At 29.4% G+C, this 21469-nt stretch overlaps 2 protein-coding genes and 2 pseudogenes across 4 annotated transcripts in view; all 4 read left to right on the top strand.

Moving 5' to 3' along the window:
* LOC145186840 (uncharacterized) overlaps positions 1-21271 on the top strand; it is a 22349-nt pseudogene extending 1078 nt beyond the window's left edge. The window contains exons 3-6 of the transcript XR_016453997.1: positions 8909-9149; positions 9225-10054; positions 10255-10334; positions 21127-21271. The product of XR_016453997.1 is annotated as an uncharacterized LOC145186840 (transcript). The remainder of the gene's footprint in view (positions 1-8908; positions 9150-9224; positions 10055-10254; positions 10335-21126) is intronic.
* On the top strand, positions 6239-8599 carry LOC145193541 (uncharacterized; annotated as a pseudogene). The gene is made up of 2 exons (XR_016453995.1): positions 6239-6473; positions 6726-8599. The product of XR_016453995.1 is annotated as an uncharacterized LOC145193541 (transcript).
* Positions 12584-14042, top strand: LOC145182641 (uncharacterized). The gene is made up of 2 exons (XM_090092575.1): positions 12584-13224; positions 13396-14042. The coding sequence occupies exons 1-2, from the start codon at positions 12586-12588 to the stop codon at positions 13888-13890; spliced, it is 1134 nt and encodes a 377-aa protein (XP_089948701.1). The 5' UTR covers positions 12584-12585; the 3' UTR covers positions 13891-14042.
* On the top strand, positions 14563-20633 carry LOC145196559 (uncharacterized). Its single transcript, XM_090092574.1, has 4 exons — positions 14563-15543; positions 15662-15982; positions 16277-17617; positions 20354-20633. The coding sequence occupies exons 1-4, from the start codon at positions 14760-14762 to the stop codon at positions 20479-20481; spliced, it is 2574 nt and encodes an 857-aa protein (XP_089948700.1). The 5' UTR covers positions 14563-14759; the 3' UTR covers positions 20482-20633.
* Positions 21272-21469: the final 198 nt, after the last annotated feature.

The raw sequence follows: 21469 nt of genomic DNA, 5'->3' as shown, positions 1-21469 counted from the left end.
ATATATATATATATATATATATATATATATATATATATATATATATATATATATATATATATATATATATATATATATATATATATATATATATATATATATTAGGGTGGTTCAAAAATAGGTCATTGTAAAATTTCAACTAGAGTGGAAGCTTATAAGGTGCCCAGATATTGGTTTTATATATAAAATTTTTTTTTTTTTTTTTCGTTAATGTTTAAGGGTGGCCCACGGGCCCTAAACTTTTTAATTTTGATGATTTTTATCAATTTTTCAGAAATTTCAACGCCCGTGGGCCACCCTAAAACAATGGAAAATAATAAAAAAAAAATCATCAGTAAACTCAGAATGAGTAATAGAAACAAATAAAAATGGACTCTTAATAAAATTTTTTATGTAAAAATTCTGAATGAACTTGAAAAAATTAGGAAAACCGAATATTTTGCTTTTTCAATCGATTTCTTTTGTAATTTCAATCATTTTCTAATGATTACATTTTTATCATTTTTTACAGTTAAACCATCAAAAGTTTTAAATATCATACCACAATATTGCATTTTATATATAAATTTGAGAAAATATTTTTAAAAAATCCTTTTTTTTGTTGATCATGGTACAGTTTTGTTGACTAAAAAGTCAAATAATGCTGGAAGTAGCATTTGCTGCAAGATCGTTCTTCTTGGATCCTTGTTTACTTCTCTTGTAGACATGGTTAAACAATAACATATTTTGCCTCTTTTCCTCCTTATTGGATTTCATAATAAGCTCCTGAACCAATTTGATAGCTCTCTCAGAAGAATCATTGACTACATCTAGAAATTTGATGGTAGTCTCAAACTCTAGATAAAAATCATTCAGCTCCCAGAACTGTGAAGGGGTTTTAAGCCACTGCACTTCCCCCTTCCCATGGCCAATCTTATCAAAGATTAGCCAAGATTCCTCAGTAACAAGAGATGCTAGGGATGGAGGCTGATCTTGGGAGTAGTCTAGTGAGTGAAGAACCTTCTTATCTACTTCAATACGCTCCAGTTTGAAGGCATTGGGTCTGTGCAAATGAGTACTATAGAGTTTCTGAGCTAACTCGTCTCTATCAGGGTAATTCTTATCAGCTAAAAACAAGGTAAAATGAATCATTCATTCTAGTACATTATTTTGCTGTTAACTATTTTTGTATGTATTTTAATGTTTAAAAACAATAATTAATAAAATACAGGATGGGAAATCAAGAAAAGATTACCAGGAGTTAGTTGAGCTCTCTTTGATGATTGTTACTAAGGAGGAGAGGTTCAGGTTTTATATGCCTGGACCTGATATATATATATATATATATATATATATATATATATATATATATATATATATATATATATATATATATATATATATATATAGATATATATATAGATATATATATATATATATATATATATATATATATATATATATATATATACAGTGCCGGTTTTATATATATATATATATATATATATATATATATATATATATATATATATGTTATATATATATATATATATATATAAACATATATATATATAACAATATAACATATATATATATAACATATATATATATAACATATATAACATATCTGTTATATATATATATATAAACATATATATATATAACAATATAACATATATATATAACATATATATATATATATAACATATATAACATATATGTTATATATATATATATATATATATATATACAGTGCCGGTTTTAGCACTACCAGTTCACAGCGGAAAATAGAGGTGTGTTACGGACCAAAAATCGATAACTTTTTTGTTACTAAAAATAGAGATTTGAAATTTTGCACAAATGTAAAGTAGTATATGATGCTTCTAATGAAATACTTTTTATAAGAATTTTTTGTAATACAATATTAAAAATAAATAAATAAAAATCAAAAACTTCAAAATTGGCAGTTTGTTAATTTACACTTTAACACAATGCTTTACAAATGTATGAAAATACCTTAAAATTATTAAAAACGACGAAAAATACTTAAAGTGTTTACCTACTAATTATAGAAATATTTAAAACAGTTTCTTAATAACAATTTTTAAATAGTTGTTTTTATGAAATAATGTATAGGTATATTAAGGTGGTACCAGGGTAAAGGTAACTTTTTAACAAGAAATTGAAAACTATTAATAGACTTTAGCTCTTTTCTTTTAATGAACAAAAAAAATATATAAAACAGTAGCCAAAAAAAAAAAAATTTAGTGATGACATCATTAATTATGCGCATAATTATTGTTATGTTACCCCAAAACTGCTTATTCTTTCATCTAATATAACTAACTCAAAAAGAGTCAAAACTGCTTGAAAATTGGAACATGAATTCTTTAATGTATTAAGAATGTTTTCTATGAAACAGAGTTTTTTAAAACATTTTTAATTTTACCAGGTTGACATTCGAACTTTAAGATATAAATCTAAGGGAAGTTTTGGACCAAAGCATGATAAAAATGAGTTTTAAATAAAAAATAACAAAAATTTGCTTTATAGACAACATTCGTAATATGTTCATCTTTAAACCTGCAAAATTTCAGCCCATTATCTATTTTCTATGAAAACTTATTTTTTCTGAAAAATTGAGATTTAGCGAAAAAAAAAGCATTTCTAAGGTCGTTGTTCAATATGCGTTTTTGCAAAACGCATATTGAAATAAGTAGATTTAAGAATTCAAAACATTAATTTTAGTATTTTTCAAAACTTTATCAAAAATAGCCGTTTTTTGCCCTGGTACCACCTTAAAGGTACTATATCACAACTACATAGGGACTTTCAGTTCTAAAATCAGTTCGTTGACTTTCAAAAGCTGCAGAGTATCTTCATCAAATTCTTGCACATTTCACGCAAAGAGTTTATTTGGCTCTTTACTTCATCTACAATGGGTTTAGTTTTCTTGGAAGTCTCTTTGCAAAATTCTATGCATATTGGTCGACAAAAACGAACATATGAAGGTGCCGGATTTTGCCAAACAACTGCGCCAGTTACTTTATCAATTAGTTTGATAGGCGCCAAAGAACTAGTAAACAAATTTGCATCAGAAATAAGTTCAGATTCCTCTGGAAGTTTCTACTTGTATTGGCTTTGGCCAGAGGAACCATCACAGCCCCATTTACTATATGAAAGTAAATGCTTGATTTCAATACTGCACACGGAATCTATGGTCAAAATTCTAGCTACAGTGTGATCCAATAAATCTTGCAGCTCCAGAATTTTCGGATGTGTGTTCGTAATTTCTATTGCAGAAGATGGTGGATAGCAGGTCTGTTTAATTTCTTGAATTTTACAATATGGTGGGAATATGGAACAGTTTCAATCATTTATCACCTTCTTCATGTACAAATATTGTGCTTTTGTTAAATCTAAATCAATAAACATGCTGAGTGCTTCTTCATTCGTTAGCATATTTTTCTGGCTTGCGTTTTCCATAAAACTCGATATTAATTTTTTTCTGTCTTTATCAGCAATCCTTAATGATTCCACAAGTTTTGCTTCTGCTTCTTCTCCTATTGAATGCAACGCCTGAAGATATGTATTAAAGATATGCTCGAATCCATATTCCTTAAGTAACATGGAATTTTTTCTTTTTTTGCTGGATTCTGACGAATCTCCATAAGACACGCACGGCCTTCCGCGTTTTTCAAAAGAAGTAGATGGCGTTGAGTCGGTAATTGCCTCTTCTGAGTTAGGTAAAGATACACAATATCCAACCAATCACTGTTCTTAGATAAAAAAGCTTCCTTTTTCCGTGACGCCAGAATCCATCGTTTATTAAAAGACGGAATAATGTGCCTTTAAATATCACTAATGATAAACACAAGTTGTCCCCAAAAAGTTGATAATTTTCTTTTAAAATTGTTGACAGTACTTCAACTGTCTTTCCTCCATCAATATAGGAAAGCAAAAATTTACATTTCAAACACTTAAAAGTTGTCATTTTAACAAGTCACAAAAGTAACTTAAGTAATATTCAATAGTCAAACGAGTCGGTTTAATTTCCATTGTGAATTTGTTATACTGATATAAATGTTTCAACTCTTTATATATTGGCAGTGTACATTCACCACAAAATGAGTGCAAAAATAACCATTAGATTCATTTAATAGAATGCTAAAAAAAACTTATTATTGGACATTACAACTACCTGGCATCAATTGAAAAAAGCAGAAAAGAAAGTAAAGTTAATTGCTGTTGAAAGAAGTAAATTATGGAACAAACTCAACTTTCCAAAAGTTTCTAAAAAATCAGCTGGAAGAAAAATTGAAAAGGTTATAGAAAAACATGACAAGTATCTTTAAAAGCCTGGCAAAAAGGAAAAATGCTCTGTTTTCGGAGATCTTTTTGATATCACCAATATTAAGGGCATATGGCTTAGTCTTAAAGATAAAAAATTTTATAACATACAATTATTAAGTTCAGGAGAAGTTACTACTAAGTTACTACTAAGTACTAACACACAAGTGTCATTACATCCTTCAAAAGTCAGAGTTTGTAATGCAAAAGATACAGCTTCTACAAGCAAGGCAAACAATTGTCCAGTTAGCAGTTCAACTGCATCAGATGAAAGTGGTTCAGATTTAGATTCATAAGACAATTATGAACCAGTGGAATTTAAAAAAGTCAAGAAAGAGAGTTTATAATAGAACAAAGTTAGCATCTAATCTTGTGATAACTGAATCTTTAAGTACAAATAAATCAGCTAGAATCTGTAAAAAGTTATTTGAAAAAGATATTGAAATAGAAACTCCAAGTCAGACAGGATTATGGAGATCAACAATTAGGCAAGGGGAAAGCATGAAGAAAATTGTTGCTAAAATGGTACAAGAAGAACAATTCTGCCTACATTTTGATGGAAAGAAAATAAACAAGACTGAATACCAAGTTGTGATACTTCAAAATGAGAAAAGGAAAATTAACTTAGGAATTGTTAAATGTGAAAGTGGAAAATCCAATGATATTTTTGAAGCTTTTAAAAAATTGCTAAATGATTTTGATGCATGGAAATGTATTTCAATGATTATATGTGACACAACTGCAGTAAACACAGGAAGATTAATTGGTATAATTGTAAAAATACAAAATGACCAGAGGCTTTACTAAACCACAATATTTTAGATGTCAGCATCATATACTGGATCTCCTTTTAAAACACGTTTTGGATCATTTTGTAAATTGTAAATCAACAAGTCCTGGTTTTGATTATAACATAAACTTGGGATGGCAAGATGACTTCAAATTCCTTTATGAGTTATGCGAAGCTTTTAGTTACTTCAAGAATCATAAAAAATTACCAAAATATAAGTGGCACAAGCTTCCTCCATTGCACAGTGCCAGATGGAACTCTAGAGCATCATATTTCTTCTTGCCTATTTTCTTATACCAACATGAAGGTGTAAACTTGAAAGTGCAGCAACTTTTATTGCAAATCAATGGAAAAAACATTGGTTCAGCAAACAATTATTTGATGATAAATCATATGACTATATGCATTGACTGAAATAAAGTGTATAGCTGCTTTAAAGTGCTTTATGAAACACTTGAAGAAAGAAGATATTCAAAGTTCATATTCCAAGAACAAACATCATTGCTGAACGAGGTGTTAAATTGATGGAAGATCTCCTTCAAAATTCAAAAAAATGGGAATATGCAAATGTAAAATTTATTGGAAAGAATGACCTGTAAAGCGTTAAAACTAACTTGCTGAAAATAATTACTTTTATTGATTCACTTCAATGATATGTTGTTTATAAATACTAAATATAAGTTAAATTAGTTTTATTTATTTTAGTGGCTGATCATAAATGGGTTGGAAATAAGCTTTATGTGTCCTCATGTATTCTACATAGAAAAGTTGATACTTTTACTTTGTAAATTAGTTTTATTTAATAATATCAATTAGTATTTATAAGTAATAAACTTTTTTTATTTATAAATAGATATTTAAATCAAATTTTATATACCATTAATTTAATGGTATATAAAACAAGATTATTAATAACACTCTTAAATTTTAATGATTAAAATTTAAGTGTGTTAACACTCAAGATTATTAATAATTATTAATAATCTTGATTTTATTAATACTGTTAATATGTAGAATTGTTGTCAAAATAAATCTAAGTATATTGATAGTATTATTTAATACTGTTAAATTTCAATGATACTATTAAATACCATTAAAGTTTAACAGTATTAAATAATAATCTTGCTTAATATTCTTAAAGAACAGAGCAGTAATAAATTAGTGAAACCACTTTTTTTTTCTTCGACAGTTTGTTTTGTAGCATTTTAATTATAGCATATGTTATTATATTTCTTAAATTGTACTTATATTTATATTTATATAAACTAGCTCTATATTTTATTGATGGCATCAAATCGTTCTGATAGGTGAAGGGCAAATTCAAAATTTTCATTGTTTTTTACAACAATTCTTGGTAAATAATATTGAATATTTATTTAACATCAATAAAAATAATAATAAAAATATAAATCATTTATCTATAAATAATCTGAAACTTTGGTATAAAGATACAGAAAATTTAAGTTTTATATTGTTATAACAAAGTTTGATATCATTTAAAGTTGATGATATAAAAATATAATGTTGTAGTTTATCTAATCTTTTTATAATTGTAATAATTTACTTTATACTATATAGCTATAGTGTAATTTAATATTTCATTTAGACCAAAATTGTAGTGCACAAGTTGACAGTGATGACCTATTCCCTATTGATTTCTCTATATCTGATGTTTGTTTTGATAACAATGAAAATAATTTAAATTATTCAGATAGTGATTTATATTTAAATGAAGAAGATTGCACGCATTCAGAATCAGAAGATTTTGAGCAAAATATGTATAAAGATTCCAATGATAATCAGGCTTCAGAGTCCAAAGAAGACTTCAAAGAAAATATCTTAACCATTGCAGATTATTTGCTTATGTTTTTTATTTCTTTTAATATTAGTCATCGTGCAATGTTATATCTTTTAAAATTGTTGATTAAATTTAGAGTGCCTGATGTTCCAAACTCTATTTATTTATTGACAAAAAAATCACAGTTTAAAAATACAGATATTACAAAATTAGCTAAAGGAAATTTTTTTCATTTTTCAATAATTGAAAATTTGGTATTTCTAATTTTTCATCGACTATAGATTTCATTTTCAATGTAGATGGTTTGCCACTTTTTAAAAGCTCTGGGCTTTGTGCATGGCCAATACTCTTGTATATTCCACAGTTTAAAAGCAAATTTCCATAACCAGTATCTGTTTATTGCGGTACAGTAAAACCTGATTTGTGTACTCTGATAACATATTTGTGTGGTGAGTTGTCAATATTAAAGTCTCAAGGTTTTGTATATAAAAATGTAACATTTGTCATCAATAGTATAATTTTTGCTTGTGATGCACCTGCAAGAGCAATGCTTCAAGGTATCAAGTACCATACTGCAAAACTTGGATGTTCATATTGTAAAGTTGAAGGTGAAACTGTTGAACATCGAACTTTATATTTAAAAAATAATTGTGATATGCGTAATGATTTTAGTTATCGTGATATGAAAGACAATAATCAAATTATTTTATCACCTTTAGCTGCCATATCGGGTAGTGGTTTACATTCTTCATTTCCTCCAGAATACCACCATCTGGAGTGCCTTGGTGTTTGTAAAAAATTATGTTTTTTTCTATTTTACATCAGTTTCTCAGTATCCACATCTTCCTTGTAAATTAAGCTTAAACCAAATGTCGCAAGTAGCAGAAATTATGACAAACTTTTCTAAATTTATTCCTATTGAATTTCATTGTAAAATCAGACCTTTATCAGAACTGTGCCATTACAAAGCTACAGAATATCGTTTTTTTTAATTATATTTAGAGCCATTTTTGTTGGAAAAGATTTTGCTGCCAGATTATTATGAACATTTTTTGTTATTACATTATGCATTGTATTGTCTTTGTTCCAACAGATTTAATGATTACATGGATTGTGCTAAAGGGTGTATCAGTCATTTTGTCGCAAAATGTCCAGAATTGTTTACACCAAAGTGTATGTCATATAATTTTCATGTTTTGCGACATTTAACATATTTTGCTAATTTATATCAACAGCCTCTTGACTACTTTTCTACATTTCGTTTTGAAAATTATTTATCAATTTTAAAACGTAAAATTAAAGCTACATCTAACATATTTCCTCATCTTTTAAGTAATATGAGAAATATCTGTAGTCATTCTATAACTGAAAGAGAAATGCCTCTTTCTTTTAGTTGTAAACCGCCGGACAATTGTTGTGTTACATCACAAGGAATTATTTTGATTACAAATGTTTTGAGTGGCCCAACTATTTTAGATTCTGGTTATATTTTAAAGCTACATAAAAATCTGTATACAATTGGACCTTATGAATCTTCTTCTCTTGGTATCGGTATTTATTTTAAATCTACAACACATTTGAATAATTTAGCTCCTGTAAATAAGTGTATTTGTTATCCGTATAAGCAAAGATTTATCATTATTCCATATTGTAATTCAAACTATATGTCTTAATATGTAACATTTATATTATGGTATATTTCTTATTATGTATTTTCCTCTATTTATTATTTATTAATAATAAATTTATTTTTTCTGTTTTTGACAATAACTTTTTTGTTGTTGTTGTTGCACATATTTTAGAATAATTGTATTAACAGATATAATCAGGGTGTTAACCAGGGTGTTAAACACCCTTTAAACCACTAAATTTCTAATTGGTTTAAAATTTTGAAAACTTCATGACCTTTTTTTTACAATGTAGTAATGGGACAATATCAATAAAAAATTTTAATATTTTGTGAGCAATAACAATAAATATTCATGATATAGTAAATGAAGAAGATATCATGCTCTTAGACTATAAAGACTACTCAATTGATGATTGGAATTCATTGCCAATTGATCATGTTGTTCGTATTCAAGCCCTGTGGAAAGATGAACTGTTTGATGCATGTCTTCTACAAGTTGTTCCAAATAAAGACAGTTGTCACCAAACTATAAACAGTTTAAGACATGCAGTTAAAGTTAAAAAGTTTGGTGCCCAGAGATTAATGAAGTATATAAAGTTCAGGTATTTATAAAATCTAATTTTTTAAATTTCTTTTTAAGAAAATTTGATAATAAATTCTGTTGATAATTTATTTAGAGTTCGTCCTAATAAACGCATACCTTTGCAGCCATTGGAAAACCTAACCAGTGGAACTGACATTGATGCCTTTACAGCACTGTTTCTTAAACCACTGAATGTTGAAGACAATGAGCCACTATCTCCATTTTGTTCTCCACCTTTAGTTCCAATGCATATATCTAACCAGTTTCTTCTAAACAACATGTTGATAAAAACCAATCACAAATTTCACCTCCTAACATTTCAAATTTTTGTAAACCTTTGAAAGGCAAAGTGTCAGCATCAGCTTCAGTTGGTCCAAAAAAAGCACAAGCAAGTAGTACTCATGCAGTGCTCAATGAGCTTAATGTTCTTTGCAATGATGCAGGTATTGATTCTGACACAGTGCAAGCTGTTCGATGTGGTCAAGCTGTCATTTTGCAAAAACTAGCTTTAATTTCACAACGGCTGGACAGCTTGACAAACTTAATTCTGAAAGCAGTACCATCATGAAAGTGTACAAAGAAAAATTCCTTTATTTTGTACACCTGATGATTTAGCAAATGCAGATATTGTTTTATCTGAAGAAATATTTCAGTGGCTACTTCAAGAGGGTGGCTGTGATGCCAATGACCTTTGTCAGCGTTTGCTAAATCTTCTTTTATCAATTGATTTGGCAAAACAAATTAATCGAAATGGAAAAAATGGAAAATTAAAACTTCCAGTTAAGTTGGAGAAACTTGTAAAGGGCTGTATTTTGACTAAATTTCCAAATGAAACTCGAAATGCTGTTGAGTTGCGCATCATAAGATTTTTGTATAATGCTAAGGATAAGAATGGTGGCAGAGCTGCTAGGCGAAATGCTAAAAGTATAAGTATTTATGATACATTGTTTTTACAATTGTTATTTAAAACCATTACTTCAAAAAAAAAAAAGAAGCTATATATAACAGAGGAAGTTCTCTAAAAAGAACCCTGGGCCCTGAAAAGTCTTAATCTCCAACTGTCTCTGTATTTATGTATGTATGAATCCTTGGTTAAAGGTTTTCCAATCTTTTCTTTCATATAGGTACTTTTGATGTGGTGGATCAAAAAACACAACCATGAATAAAAAAGAGGCTACGCAACCTGATCCAAAACATTTCAAAAGTAATTCTTTTTTAGATAAATAATATTATTGATTTATATATATATATATATATATATATATATATATATATATATATATATATATATATATATATATATATATATATATATTAGGGTGTCCCAAAAATATGAAAAAAAAAAAAAAAAAAGTTGTACACACCAAATTCTTTGTCTATACACTTATAGAAGACCACTAGTATTGAAAAAAGGTTTTTAAGATCACTTCAAGTGCTTACTGTAGAAATTTGAAAAAAGGGATTTTATTAAATATACTGATTTTTTTTAAACTCAAATATTTCCGCTTCTTCTAAATAAAAACTTACTCTTTTAACAATTCTAATAACTGTAGTTTTTTATAGTTTAAACATCTGTAATCATTAAAAAAATATTGGTAGCTTTGTAGTAGGATATGGTGGCAACTCAATAACTTAGTATTATCACACTTTTCTTGATCACTGTTCTAAATATTAAGAACTTTTAAAAACAATATGTATATATATATATTAGGGCTGTTCATGTGAACACAGGAAAAAAATTTTTTTCTCGGATTTGAATGCATAGTTGTTTATTTTGTGCCATTTGACATAGTAATTGACTGTGGAAAAAATCTTTCCAATCAGATAATGTTTAGGGGGTGCTCAATCACCATAAAGTTTTACGAAAAACGTCAAAAATGTGTAAAAAGTTCCAAAGTTCCAAAAATTTCTAGAACCTGGTTAGTTAGATTTTTTCCACTGAAATATTGTCTGATTGCGTGCTATATAGATTAATTAAAGTGCAGCAGATTAACTGTCATTAGGGCACCAGACTAAAAAATGTCTGCTAGTGTTTAAAACAACTGTGTTTATATCATTTTGTTAAAACTTGTATTCATAATTTTAATATTATTATTTAACTCAATTTAGAATTAGTTCAAACAGAATAAAAAGGTTTACAAGTATAAATATTATTTTTATTTGGAATTTCAGTTTGACAACAAATGTATTAATATTTTGATAGTACCTAACCTTAGTAACCTATTACAGAAAACTAGCATGGTAGTCTGGTAGTGTATTGTTTGTTATTAAGTGCAGATAATAATAATTTCTAATTTGAAAATATTTATTTAATTTCTTTAGTAATAATTATTATAATATATTGCTGCAGCTGCATAAACCAACAACTGCATGATAAGTTTGTATAATATGGTATTGAGTTTTGATTTTCTCATAATATTTCAGTTATCATTGAAATGGCAGCATCATCTCGTGTTGCTATCTCTACACGACTTCAAACCAAAATCTTTTTAATTGGACAACCAGAGCCAAATCTTCCAGATAAAGTTCTTCCCTTAACATCTGATGTTTTAAAAACATTTTTTTTATCATCTTAATTCAACCAAAAAGTCAGTGCCTGAAAGTCTTAAAACAACTGTTGATGAACTGATTATTATTTGGAATAAAGCCCGTATTCCGACAGCATTTCATCCGAATGTAGTCTTAAAGTTGAAAACTTTAGTCCAGGAATTTAAATTAATAAAAAAAAAATAAATCCAGATTGTCAGATTCTCAGAAATTGAGAGAGAAATCATTTACAGACACCATTGGCCTACTTTTTGACATTGCCCACAAGGATGCTGAAACCATGATCAGAATTGAAGAAGATAAAGAATTTTTATTGGATCAGAGATGTCAGAGAAAAATGGTGATGTTTGGAGAGGACAAAGAACTTTCAAAATTAGAAGAAAGAAATGAAGCAAGGAAACAAGCAGAGAGAGAACGAAAGCTAAAAGAAGAGCAAAAACAATCTGGTGCGAGTGCAATAGTTCCTGTTATTGAACCTTTACATGACGAAAGTTATAGTGATGACAACGATAACGATGCTGTTGATAATGACAAAATGGTTGATAGAGATTTTGAGATAGAAATCCCTGTTTATTACAGACAACAAGTCAGTAAAGCAAGTTCTTCAGGGTCAGCTGAATCAAGTTTAGCAAGTACTCCAAAACGACAATGTATCTTAGATACAATTCTTGACTCGCCTGATGTTTCATCAACATTAGACAGAATTAATCTATCTGACACAAAAATTTACTATACTAGCAGCAGCAATTGCAAGGGCTGGTGGACAGAACCTCAATGATGGATCATTGTCACGTTCTACAGTCCGTAGAAAACGAACCTATCATCGATCAAATATTGAAGCCACTGTTCGAACTGAATTCTGCGATTTGGACAAACCACCATTAATCGTCCACTGGGATGGCAAACTGATGATAGATCGTACAAATTCTGCAGCCCCTAAAGCAAATGTTGACCGGCTATCTGTAGGTGTGACAGGTCACAATGTTGACAAAATACTTGGAATAGCAAAACTATCAGCTGGAACTGGAGAAGCCCAAGCAAAAGCAGTTATTCATCTGCTTAATTTCTGGGACATAATTGGTGATGTTATTGGAATGAGTTTTGATACTACAGCCTCTAACACTGGCTCCAAAAATGGTGCATGTGTAGTTCTAGAGAAACATATAGGTAGAAATTTGTTATATTTCGCTTGCAGACACCATGTTCATGAGATCATAGTAGCAGGAGTGTTTGGATCACTATTTGGACCATCATCTGGTCCCAACATACCTCTTTTCCAGAGATTTCAGCAATATTGGCCCAAAGTTAATCAAGGAAATTTTAAACCTCTGGATGACATTCGAATGAAAATACCCCTGGTGCAAGAACTACAAAATGAAGTGATTGCATTCCTCAAAGAAAACCTGCATGTTAAAATGCCAAGGGATGACTACAAAGAAATCATGGATCTCTGTCTGTTAATACTTGGAAAACTGCCTGATCAAGAAGAGAAAAATTATCATTTCAAGATCCCTGGTGCTTATCACATGGCTCGCTGGATGGCCAAGGTTATTTATTGTTTTAAGATTTATTTATTTCGTGAAGAGTTCAAGTTGACCACAAAAGAGGAAAAAAATCTCTGTGAATTTTGCTTATTTGCTAGTCTGGTTTATGTAAAATCTTGGATATCATGCACAAATGCCAGCGATGCTCCAGTTAATGACTTGTTTCTGTTTCAGCAACTTAAGCAGTTTGCAGTTGTGAATAAAACGATTTCCGAAGCAGCAGTCAAGAACTTTCAAAACCATTTGTGGTACCTTTCACCAGAATTGGTCCCACTAGCTTTGTTTTCAAACAAACTTCAAACGGAAGAGAAGCGAAAAATGATTTCCAACATGAAATTTCACGGTGAGAACTGGTCTGAAAGGTTGATCAAATTAAAGAACATTGAAAGTCTAGAGAAGAAATCTCTGGACATGCTGGTGACATCAGTTTCAGCAAGTGCGTTGCGGTCAATGAAGGTTGATATTGATTTTCTGTTCAACAACGATCCAGCTACCTGGAATGATTCCCCAGAATACCAAGAAGGAAAAAATTTAGTATATTCATTGAAAGTAGTAAATGATGCTGCCGAACGATCTGTGGCTTTAATGTCAATGTTTAATGAATCGATTACAAGGAATGAATCTGAAATGCAGAGGTTAATTCAGGTGGTTGAGGATCACAGAAAGTGAGTGCCAGATGCCAGAAAGTGTACTCTGAAGAGTTATAGTCCTCGCTAGCATTAACATTGCACGAACTATAACATTACGATAATTAAATGTTAATTGCTCATATGTTTTTTTGTTTATAATTCGTATTTTAATCAATGACAAAGAGTCAAAAATCCTAGTGTTTTATTTTGGAAAAATTCTGATATAACAAAAACCGCAGAACTTTAGTCGTATTGCAGTATTTTATTTCATTAATTTCTCTGCTAATAAACCAGTCTAAAGTGGATGTGGATTGTAATTTGTATTCAGAATTTAATATTTAGAGATAATTAAAACTGATCAAATCTGAAAAATCTAATTAACCGGGTTTTAGAAATTTGTGGAACTTTGTTACTTTTTCCATGTTTTTCACATTTTTCGTAAAACTTTATAGTCATTGAGCACCCCCTAAACATTATCTGATTGGAAAGATTTTTTGCACAGTTAATTACTATGTCAAATGGCACAAAATAAACAACTATGCAATCAAATCTGAAAAAAAAATTTTTTTTGGACAGCCCTAATATATATATACTGATATGTTTTTAATACAATAATTATTTTAGTATTATTTTTGTACTTTTTTGACAATTAGTTGTTTTCTTTGCAATTATTGATTTTGATTAAACCAACTTTATCTTATTTAAAATATCGACTTGTGAATACACCAACTTTGAAAGCCGCAATCTTGATTAAATAAGGTAAACAAACTTAAGTCAATCGTTTTTTTCTGATAAAAAAACAACGAATCAAACTGTTACTCTTTACAAAAGAATATTTTGCGTAGTTTATTATTACAAATTAAATATTGATAAAAATTAATTATAAAAAAATTAAAATATATTTATGTTATGGCGAAAAGAAAAAAGACTGCTAAAATAAAAAAATCCAACTATAATGTTAATTTAAACCCGCGTCGACCACTTTACATTCTCAGAAGTCCAATTTCTGTTTTTCCCATACATCAACTACCAACAAATGGAACAGTTCTACGATATTATCAGTATGTTATTACAGAAAAAAGTAAAAGGTTCAAGTCTACTCAAGAAAATTTCTCTTGCAAAACAAAGAGTGGGAGTAGGGATATGGTTTGCCATGACAAAGATTTTTGTTATAAAAGTATGGAGATATGTTGCCTTAGAAAAGTTGTAAACATATGGAAATATGCTGGTTTTGGAAAGTATATAATTTCTGAAGTACAAATTGTTAAAAAATTTATTAAACTAAATAAACTGTACATTTCTATGCGAAATACAAGTTATCTTTCCTGGAACACAATTACCAAAAAAAATCACGAAAATCGGTTTAAAGAATTTCTTGAGAATTTATTTGATATTTCTCAAAACAACATAGAAGATAAAATCAAATCAGATAAAGATATGCCAAGATCGAATGATGCAGTTATAGAAGATTTGGCTTTTCTTCAAGATCAAAGAACAATGAGGAGAGGTGTAATAAGTGATAAATATGACATTGATATGCAGCAAAGAGTTGAAGGGAGAATTAAAAGGTATGAAAGAATGAGATCTTATGAAGAAAAATGTAGAGTTAATGAATATTTTGGATTGGATAGAAAAGTTGATTTTGAAATGGATGAAGTGATCTCTCATAACTCAGATGAATTTGAGGCATCAGGTAAATGATATCTCAAATTTTAACTTTAATTGAAAACTTTTAAATAATTATTCTTAATAATGGTTTAATTAAAATTTATATTTGCTTTATAAAGTAATTACTGCTTTTTGTTACTTAGGTTCTGCTGCTCACCAATCTTCAGTTTCTAGTGATAGTGATTTAGATTTTCAAGAAAGGGGTGAAACCCAGCTTCCAACACACACAAAGCTAAAGCGTCAAAAACACTCTAAGTTGGGCTGTTCAGAAATTGCAATAGAGTTTGACAGAGACAATCTTATATTAGCTACAACACCTGTTAGTGTTAGATGCGGAATCAGCATTCGCTCACAAACAATGTTTCTAGGAGCTGTTATTAAAGCTTTAGGCGGAAATGTCAATGACTTAAATATATCTAGAAGCTCAGTAGCTAGAAGTAGATTCAAGTATATTGAAGATTTAGGTAGATTTGTTTACATTCAAAATATTTATATTCAGGGTGTTAGCTAGCCCAAAGGTGTATATTGGGGAATTCACAATGGTTTCAAAATTCCTAAAAATCAATGACTTTTTTTTTTTATTCTTATTTTGAGTTTTTTAGGACAATTTCTTGAAAATTTCCAATATTTTCCTGAACAACAACAATAAATATTCCCAATACAGCAAAAACGTGGTATAATGTTTAATTTTGGCTAACACCCTGATATTAAAACAATCAATAGTAGTTATAAAGAGAAATAAATTCTTTTTAATTTAGGTACCACCATCAGATCAAGCTATTACGAAGAAATGGCAGGAAAGAATTTGATCTTGCACTTTGACAGTAAGTTGGTAAAAGAAATAGAGGAAAAGTTAAAAATTACTGTTAAGAAGGAAAGGGTTGCTATATCTGTTACCAGTCCTGAATTTACTACAAAAGACGATCGCCTACTTGGAATTATACCTGTAGAGAGCACTAAAGGAAAAAATCAAGCCATTGTTATTCAAAACATTTTAGAGTACTTTGAAATAGCGGATAATATAATTGGAGTCTGTACCGATACTACATCAAGTAATACAGGTAGACTAAACGGAGCTATAATAATAATAAGTAGAATTCTTAATAAATGTCTGTTTTGGTTTATGTGTCGTCACCACATATATGAACTTCATATAAATCATGCAATACAGGCTATCACTAAAGTTAAATCTAAGGGTCCAAGTAAATCTATGTACTTGGCTTTTCAAAGAAACTGGGAAACTTCTCATGAATCTGTGAATTCAAGAGTTCCAGAACTGAAAAAATTTGATTGGAACAAGCTCAAAATAGGTAGCAAGCTTCACATCTTGGCGCTAGCAGCTAAAGATTATGCAAAGTATTCATTAGAGAATAAAATTTTTCCAAGAAATGACTATAATCACCTTGTAAAATATTTGGCTTTTTATCTTGGCGTCGAATCTGATAAGCTTAAAGAATTTAAAATTCATCAACCTGGAGCTTGTCACGAAGCAAGATTTATGGCGGATGCTTTGTATATTCTTTCACTAGAGATGACATCCACTGTTATAAGCTTTTTACCTGATGAAAATAAAAAAGAAATAGAAACATGTGCCTTTATTGTTGCTGTTTGTTATGCTCCATGGTACCTTAAATCTAGATGCGCTCAACACGCTGTACTTAATGATTTTAATGCTTTTAAAGCAGCATATGTTATCAAGGATGAATTTAATGCTGATATTGGTAATGCTTTGATTAAAAGTTTTCATAAACATTCGTGGTATCTTTCTCCAGCAATAGTTGTGTTTTCACTCGTTGATTCTCACTTGGAAATGTCTGTTAAGTATCAGATTTTGAATTCGTTAATTTCTTTTCCAGTTCCAGAGCAAAAAAGTATAAATATGGAAAAACCTAATCCAGTTTTAATCTTACCAAACAGCAAGCTTTCAGAACTTGTTACTGCTGATAGCTGGCTTATATTTTTACGCCTTGGAATCACAAATCAAGTTAAAGATTGGGTTTCTTCTCATCCCAACTTTTCAAAAACTGAATCATATGGTGTTTTTGAAGTTTTTGTTAAAGGACTTAGTGTAACTAATGACTGCGCTGAAAGAAACATTGGCTTAATTAGGGATTGCAATCCCGCACACTTTTCAATCCCGCGGGATCCGCGCGGATTTTTTTAATTTTTGTGCGGATCCCGCGGGATCCCGCGCGGGATTAGTAGGTTTCTTATGCACATTATAAAAGGCAAAATGACAATTGTATTTTTCTTTCAAGTATTTTAGAAAAAATATACTCAACTTATTAGATTGATAAGATAAGGTAAATAAAGCCAAAAAACGCAATTCATTTGTAAATCAATATAATTCTTAACATTTAATGAACAAAAAGATAAGCCAAAGTACATAGAACATCTTTTAGCTTTACGTAGAACTATTAGCTTTATTTGTTTTTTGAAATATCAAATTGAGAAAATGATTGTAAGAAATGGACTCTTAAGAAACAGACCCTACTTAAAGTATCATCACTTAATCTACTCCTCAAAGGACTGCATATGTAACCAGCAGCTGAAAAAGCTTGCTCGGCCTCTACGCTTATTGGTGGTATGGTCATCAAGTAACTATGCGCTATATCTAGAAACGTGCCTCTTACTCCATTACTTTCATAGGCAGACATTTCCGGCTTCAATAATTTATCTAAAGAATCTAAATTTGGTATCTCCTTTACATTTTCTGTCCAGCTTTTCTTGTCTTTCTGTGTTTGATTTTCCAATTCTTTTTTCAAAGATAGAATTGTAGGAGTAAGTATTTGGGAATTGTTAATAGAATCTACAGCTTCTTTTTCTTCGAGTTCATTTTCTTCGTCGGATTTTGTAAGAAAACTAGTAGTCCATTTAAATTCTTATTACGACGTTGTGTAAACCTCTCACGAAGTGCCGCGGCTAAATCTATGCTCAAAAGTGATGATTGCTTTTGCAATTTATTTAGCATAAATTGAAAAGTTATTTCCGCAGTGACAAGGTTCGATTCTCTCCAGCATAAAAGTTCAAGACCAAGTTTTAGTGGTGCCAGGCAAATAATTAAGTCATTGATTTGGGACCACTCTTCTCGGGTGAAACGAATTTCTGACCCAACATCAATTAAGGCTTTTTCAATACACACTTTTAGTCTACGAAATCTTTCTAACATATCGAACATACTGTCCCACCTAGTTTTACAATCAAGAATCAAATGAAGCTTTTTCCCGTGTTCTTGTAGGATATACTTCTGTAAATATGTATCATTTTTGACAGGAGAGTTTTTAAATATTTTTACAACCTTTCTCACTTTTTTCATGAGATCTTTGTAATTGCTAACCAATTCAGCTGATGCTCGGTCCAAAATCATTGTCAAACCATATTCTTTATTTATAGCTTCATCATCCTCAGTTTTACCACATTCATCTTCTTCTTCACAATTTTCATATGTAATAAACGATTCTTCGACTTCTCCGCTGTTTTTCTTGTATAAGATATCAATAACTGCAAGTTGTATTCCATGAGCATAACATAGCTGTTGATAGAAAGACATCATTTTACCGACTTTTACCATCACACTTGCTCTATCAGTGGTCATGGCAATAATGTCTTCTTGGAGGTCAATATCGAAGCTATTTAGCCTTTCTGAAACTAACTTGACGCAATATTCTGCATTACACGATCCATGGATTCGAATCAATCCAAGATTAAAGTGTTTCGCCTCTATATGTACATTTAAGTTTAAGTATCTCTGACTATTTTGTGATGCCCATTCGTCAAACGTTATCTAAAACTTTTGATTTTGCTTTTTTAGTGATGTGAGTTTTTGCATTATATCGGTTTTTACAGAATCTGAGAATTTAACTACCATCAATCTTATAGTATTAGGTGAAGTAGGGAGCCGGAAACCACTCTTTGAAAACAAGTACCGTAAATCTGAAGATGTGCAAAAACTATTAAATGTAAAGCCATCTTTTGCAACCATGCGCGATACCATTTTTTTCCATAGAAATTTCCTTTACGAAAAACGTGTCAATTGTTCTGACTTTTTTCGATGGAATTACTTCTTCGTCTTCGCAGTCGATGTATATTTTAGGCTCTAGTTCAACTGATTCATGCTGTTTTGAAGTTGAAGCTCCGTCTTGTTGTAAAACGTTTGATTTTAAATCGGTGCCACGTTTAGTTTTTAAATGGATTAATAACCCTTTAGTTGATCTTTGATTAATTTTTAAAATAGCCGAACATAACATGCACTTCGCATTTTCTTCATTATCACTTTTTTTAAAATAATTCCATATAGTTTTAATTTGCGATATGCTTAGTACTTTTGTTTTAAAATCTTGATGTAAATAATTTTTAAAGACTTTTTAAAAAGTAGTTTTTAAAAGTATATTTTTTACAATTATACACGCACGTTTTCAATTTCACGTTTTCAACATACTCATTAACAAAAATTTGAACATACTCATTAGCGAAAATTTCAACATAATTATTAATTAAACAAAAAAAAATTTGAACGAGTTTGACTAATGTTTTGCTAAATAATTGCTTATTTTTGAATGATTTTTTTATATTTATAGCTAAGAAAAATATTTTAATAGCTGAAGATAAATTTTTAAATGGATTTGTTTCACAAATACAATAAACACTTTTAATTTGATATCTTTTTTGTCTTTTTTGTTTAAAAGAATTGACCTTTTTTGTTTAAAAGCAATTGTTTCAAAATCCCGCAAATCCCGCGGATCCCGCAGTAGTTTTTGCGGGATCTTGCATGCGCTAAATTAATGCGGGATCCCGCGGGATTGCGGGATCCCGCAATGCGGGATTGCAATCCCTAGGCTTAATAAACGACTTTTTTAAATATTCTCAAAAGGAAGAACAGCGCCAAAATATACTATTGATAGCAAGAGAGGAGAGAAAAAAAGTAACAAAGAATGTAACTCAAAAAGAACTTATAAATATTTAAAGCTCTCTTTATGATAATATTAATATATATTAGTGGACAAAATAATCACACTGTTATTTATTTTATTTTGATATTTTGAAAAGCTAAAAAATAGAGATTTTGGAATTTTACAGTAAGCACTTAAAATGATCTGAGAGTAATTTTTTAGCATGTATTTGTCTTCTGCCTTAGTATAGACAAGGAATTTTGGGTGTACAAGAGGAGTTTTAAAAAAAAGTGTTTTTTTGTATAATTTTGGGACACCCTAATATATATATATGTATATATATATATATATATATATATATATATATATATATATATATATATATATATATATATATATATGTATGTATAAATTTTTATTGGTCTTCGTTGTTGAATACAAGAAATTGATTAAGGCTATGGATACAAATGATTGTGACAGTGCACATCCTGATCCAAAATGTCAAAGTAACTTTTTATTTAATTAGTAATTATATAAAAAGGTTTACTCTTCCGGCTGGAAGTCTATATCGACCGGAGGTGCATACACTTCATTAATTGCACCATTAATAACAATGTCACCTTAAATAAAAGTTGTTTATTAGTAACCTAACTACGTTATGATTTATACTATATTGTAATTATTGATATGTCAAAATTTAATTTTATACTATTTTTTAGATGCTGCACACATTGGTCTTCGTAATCCATGTGAATTAAAAATGCCAATGCCCAGAAAACATCGGATGTTTAGCCAATCCAATTTATTTGAAGATTCGACAGACTCAAATTAATTTATTTTAAAAATATATTTAATTTTGATTTATATGTGTTTTGTATATATTTTAGTTACCTAATCCTATTTTTCGTAAATCTCTTACATGGTTACGTTTAACTTAAGTTTAACTTTCAACTTACATAAAACTGATTTCATTTGCTTTCATGTCACTATTTATAAATAAAAAATTTACATATTACCTATTATAAAGAACAACTTTAAAATATTATTACTTGAGTAATATTT

This window comes from Hydra viridissima, unplaced genomic scaffold (genome assembly GCF_058129835.1).
Source record: "Hydra viridissima isolate aposymbiotic clone 2 unplaced genomic scaffold, HvirCarnegie_v1 scaffold_7, whole genome shotgun sequence".
NCBI classification, from domain to species: Eukaryota; Metazoa; Cnidaria; class Hydrozoa; order Anthoathecata; family Hydridae; genus Hydra; species Hydra viridissima.
Note: the sequence above shows the minus strand (reverse complement) of the source record. Positions and strands in the feature narration are given on the sequence as shown.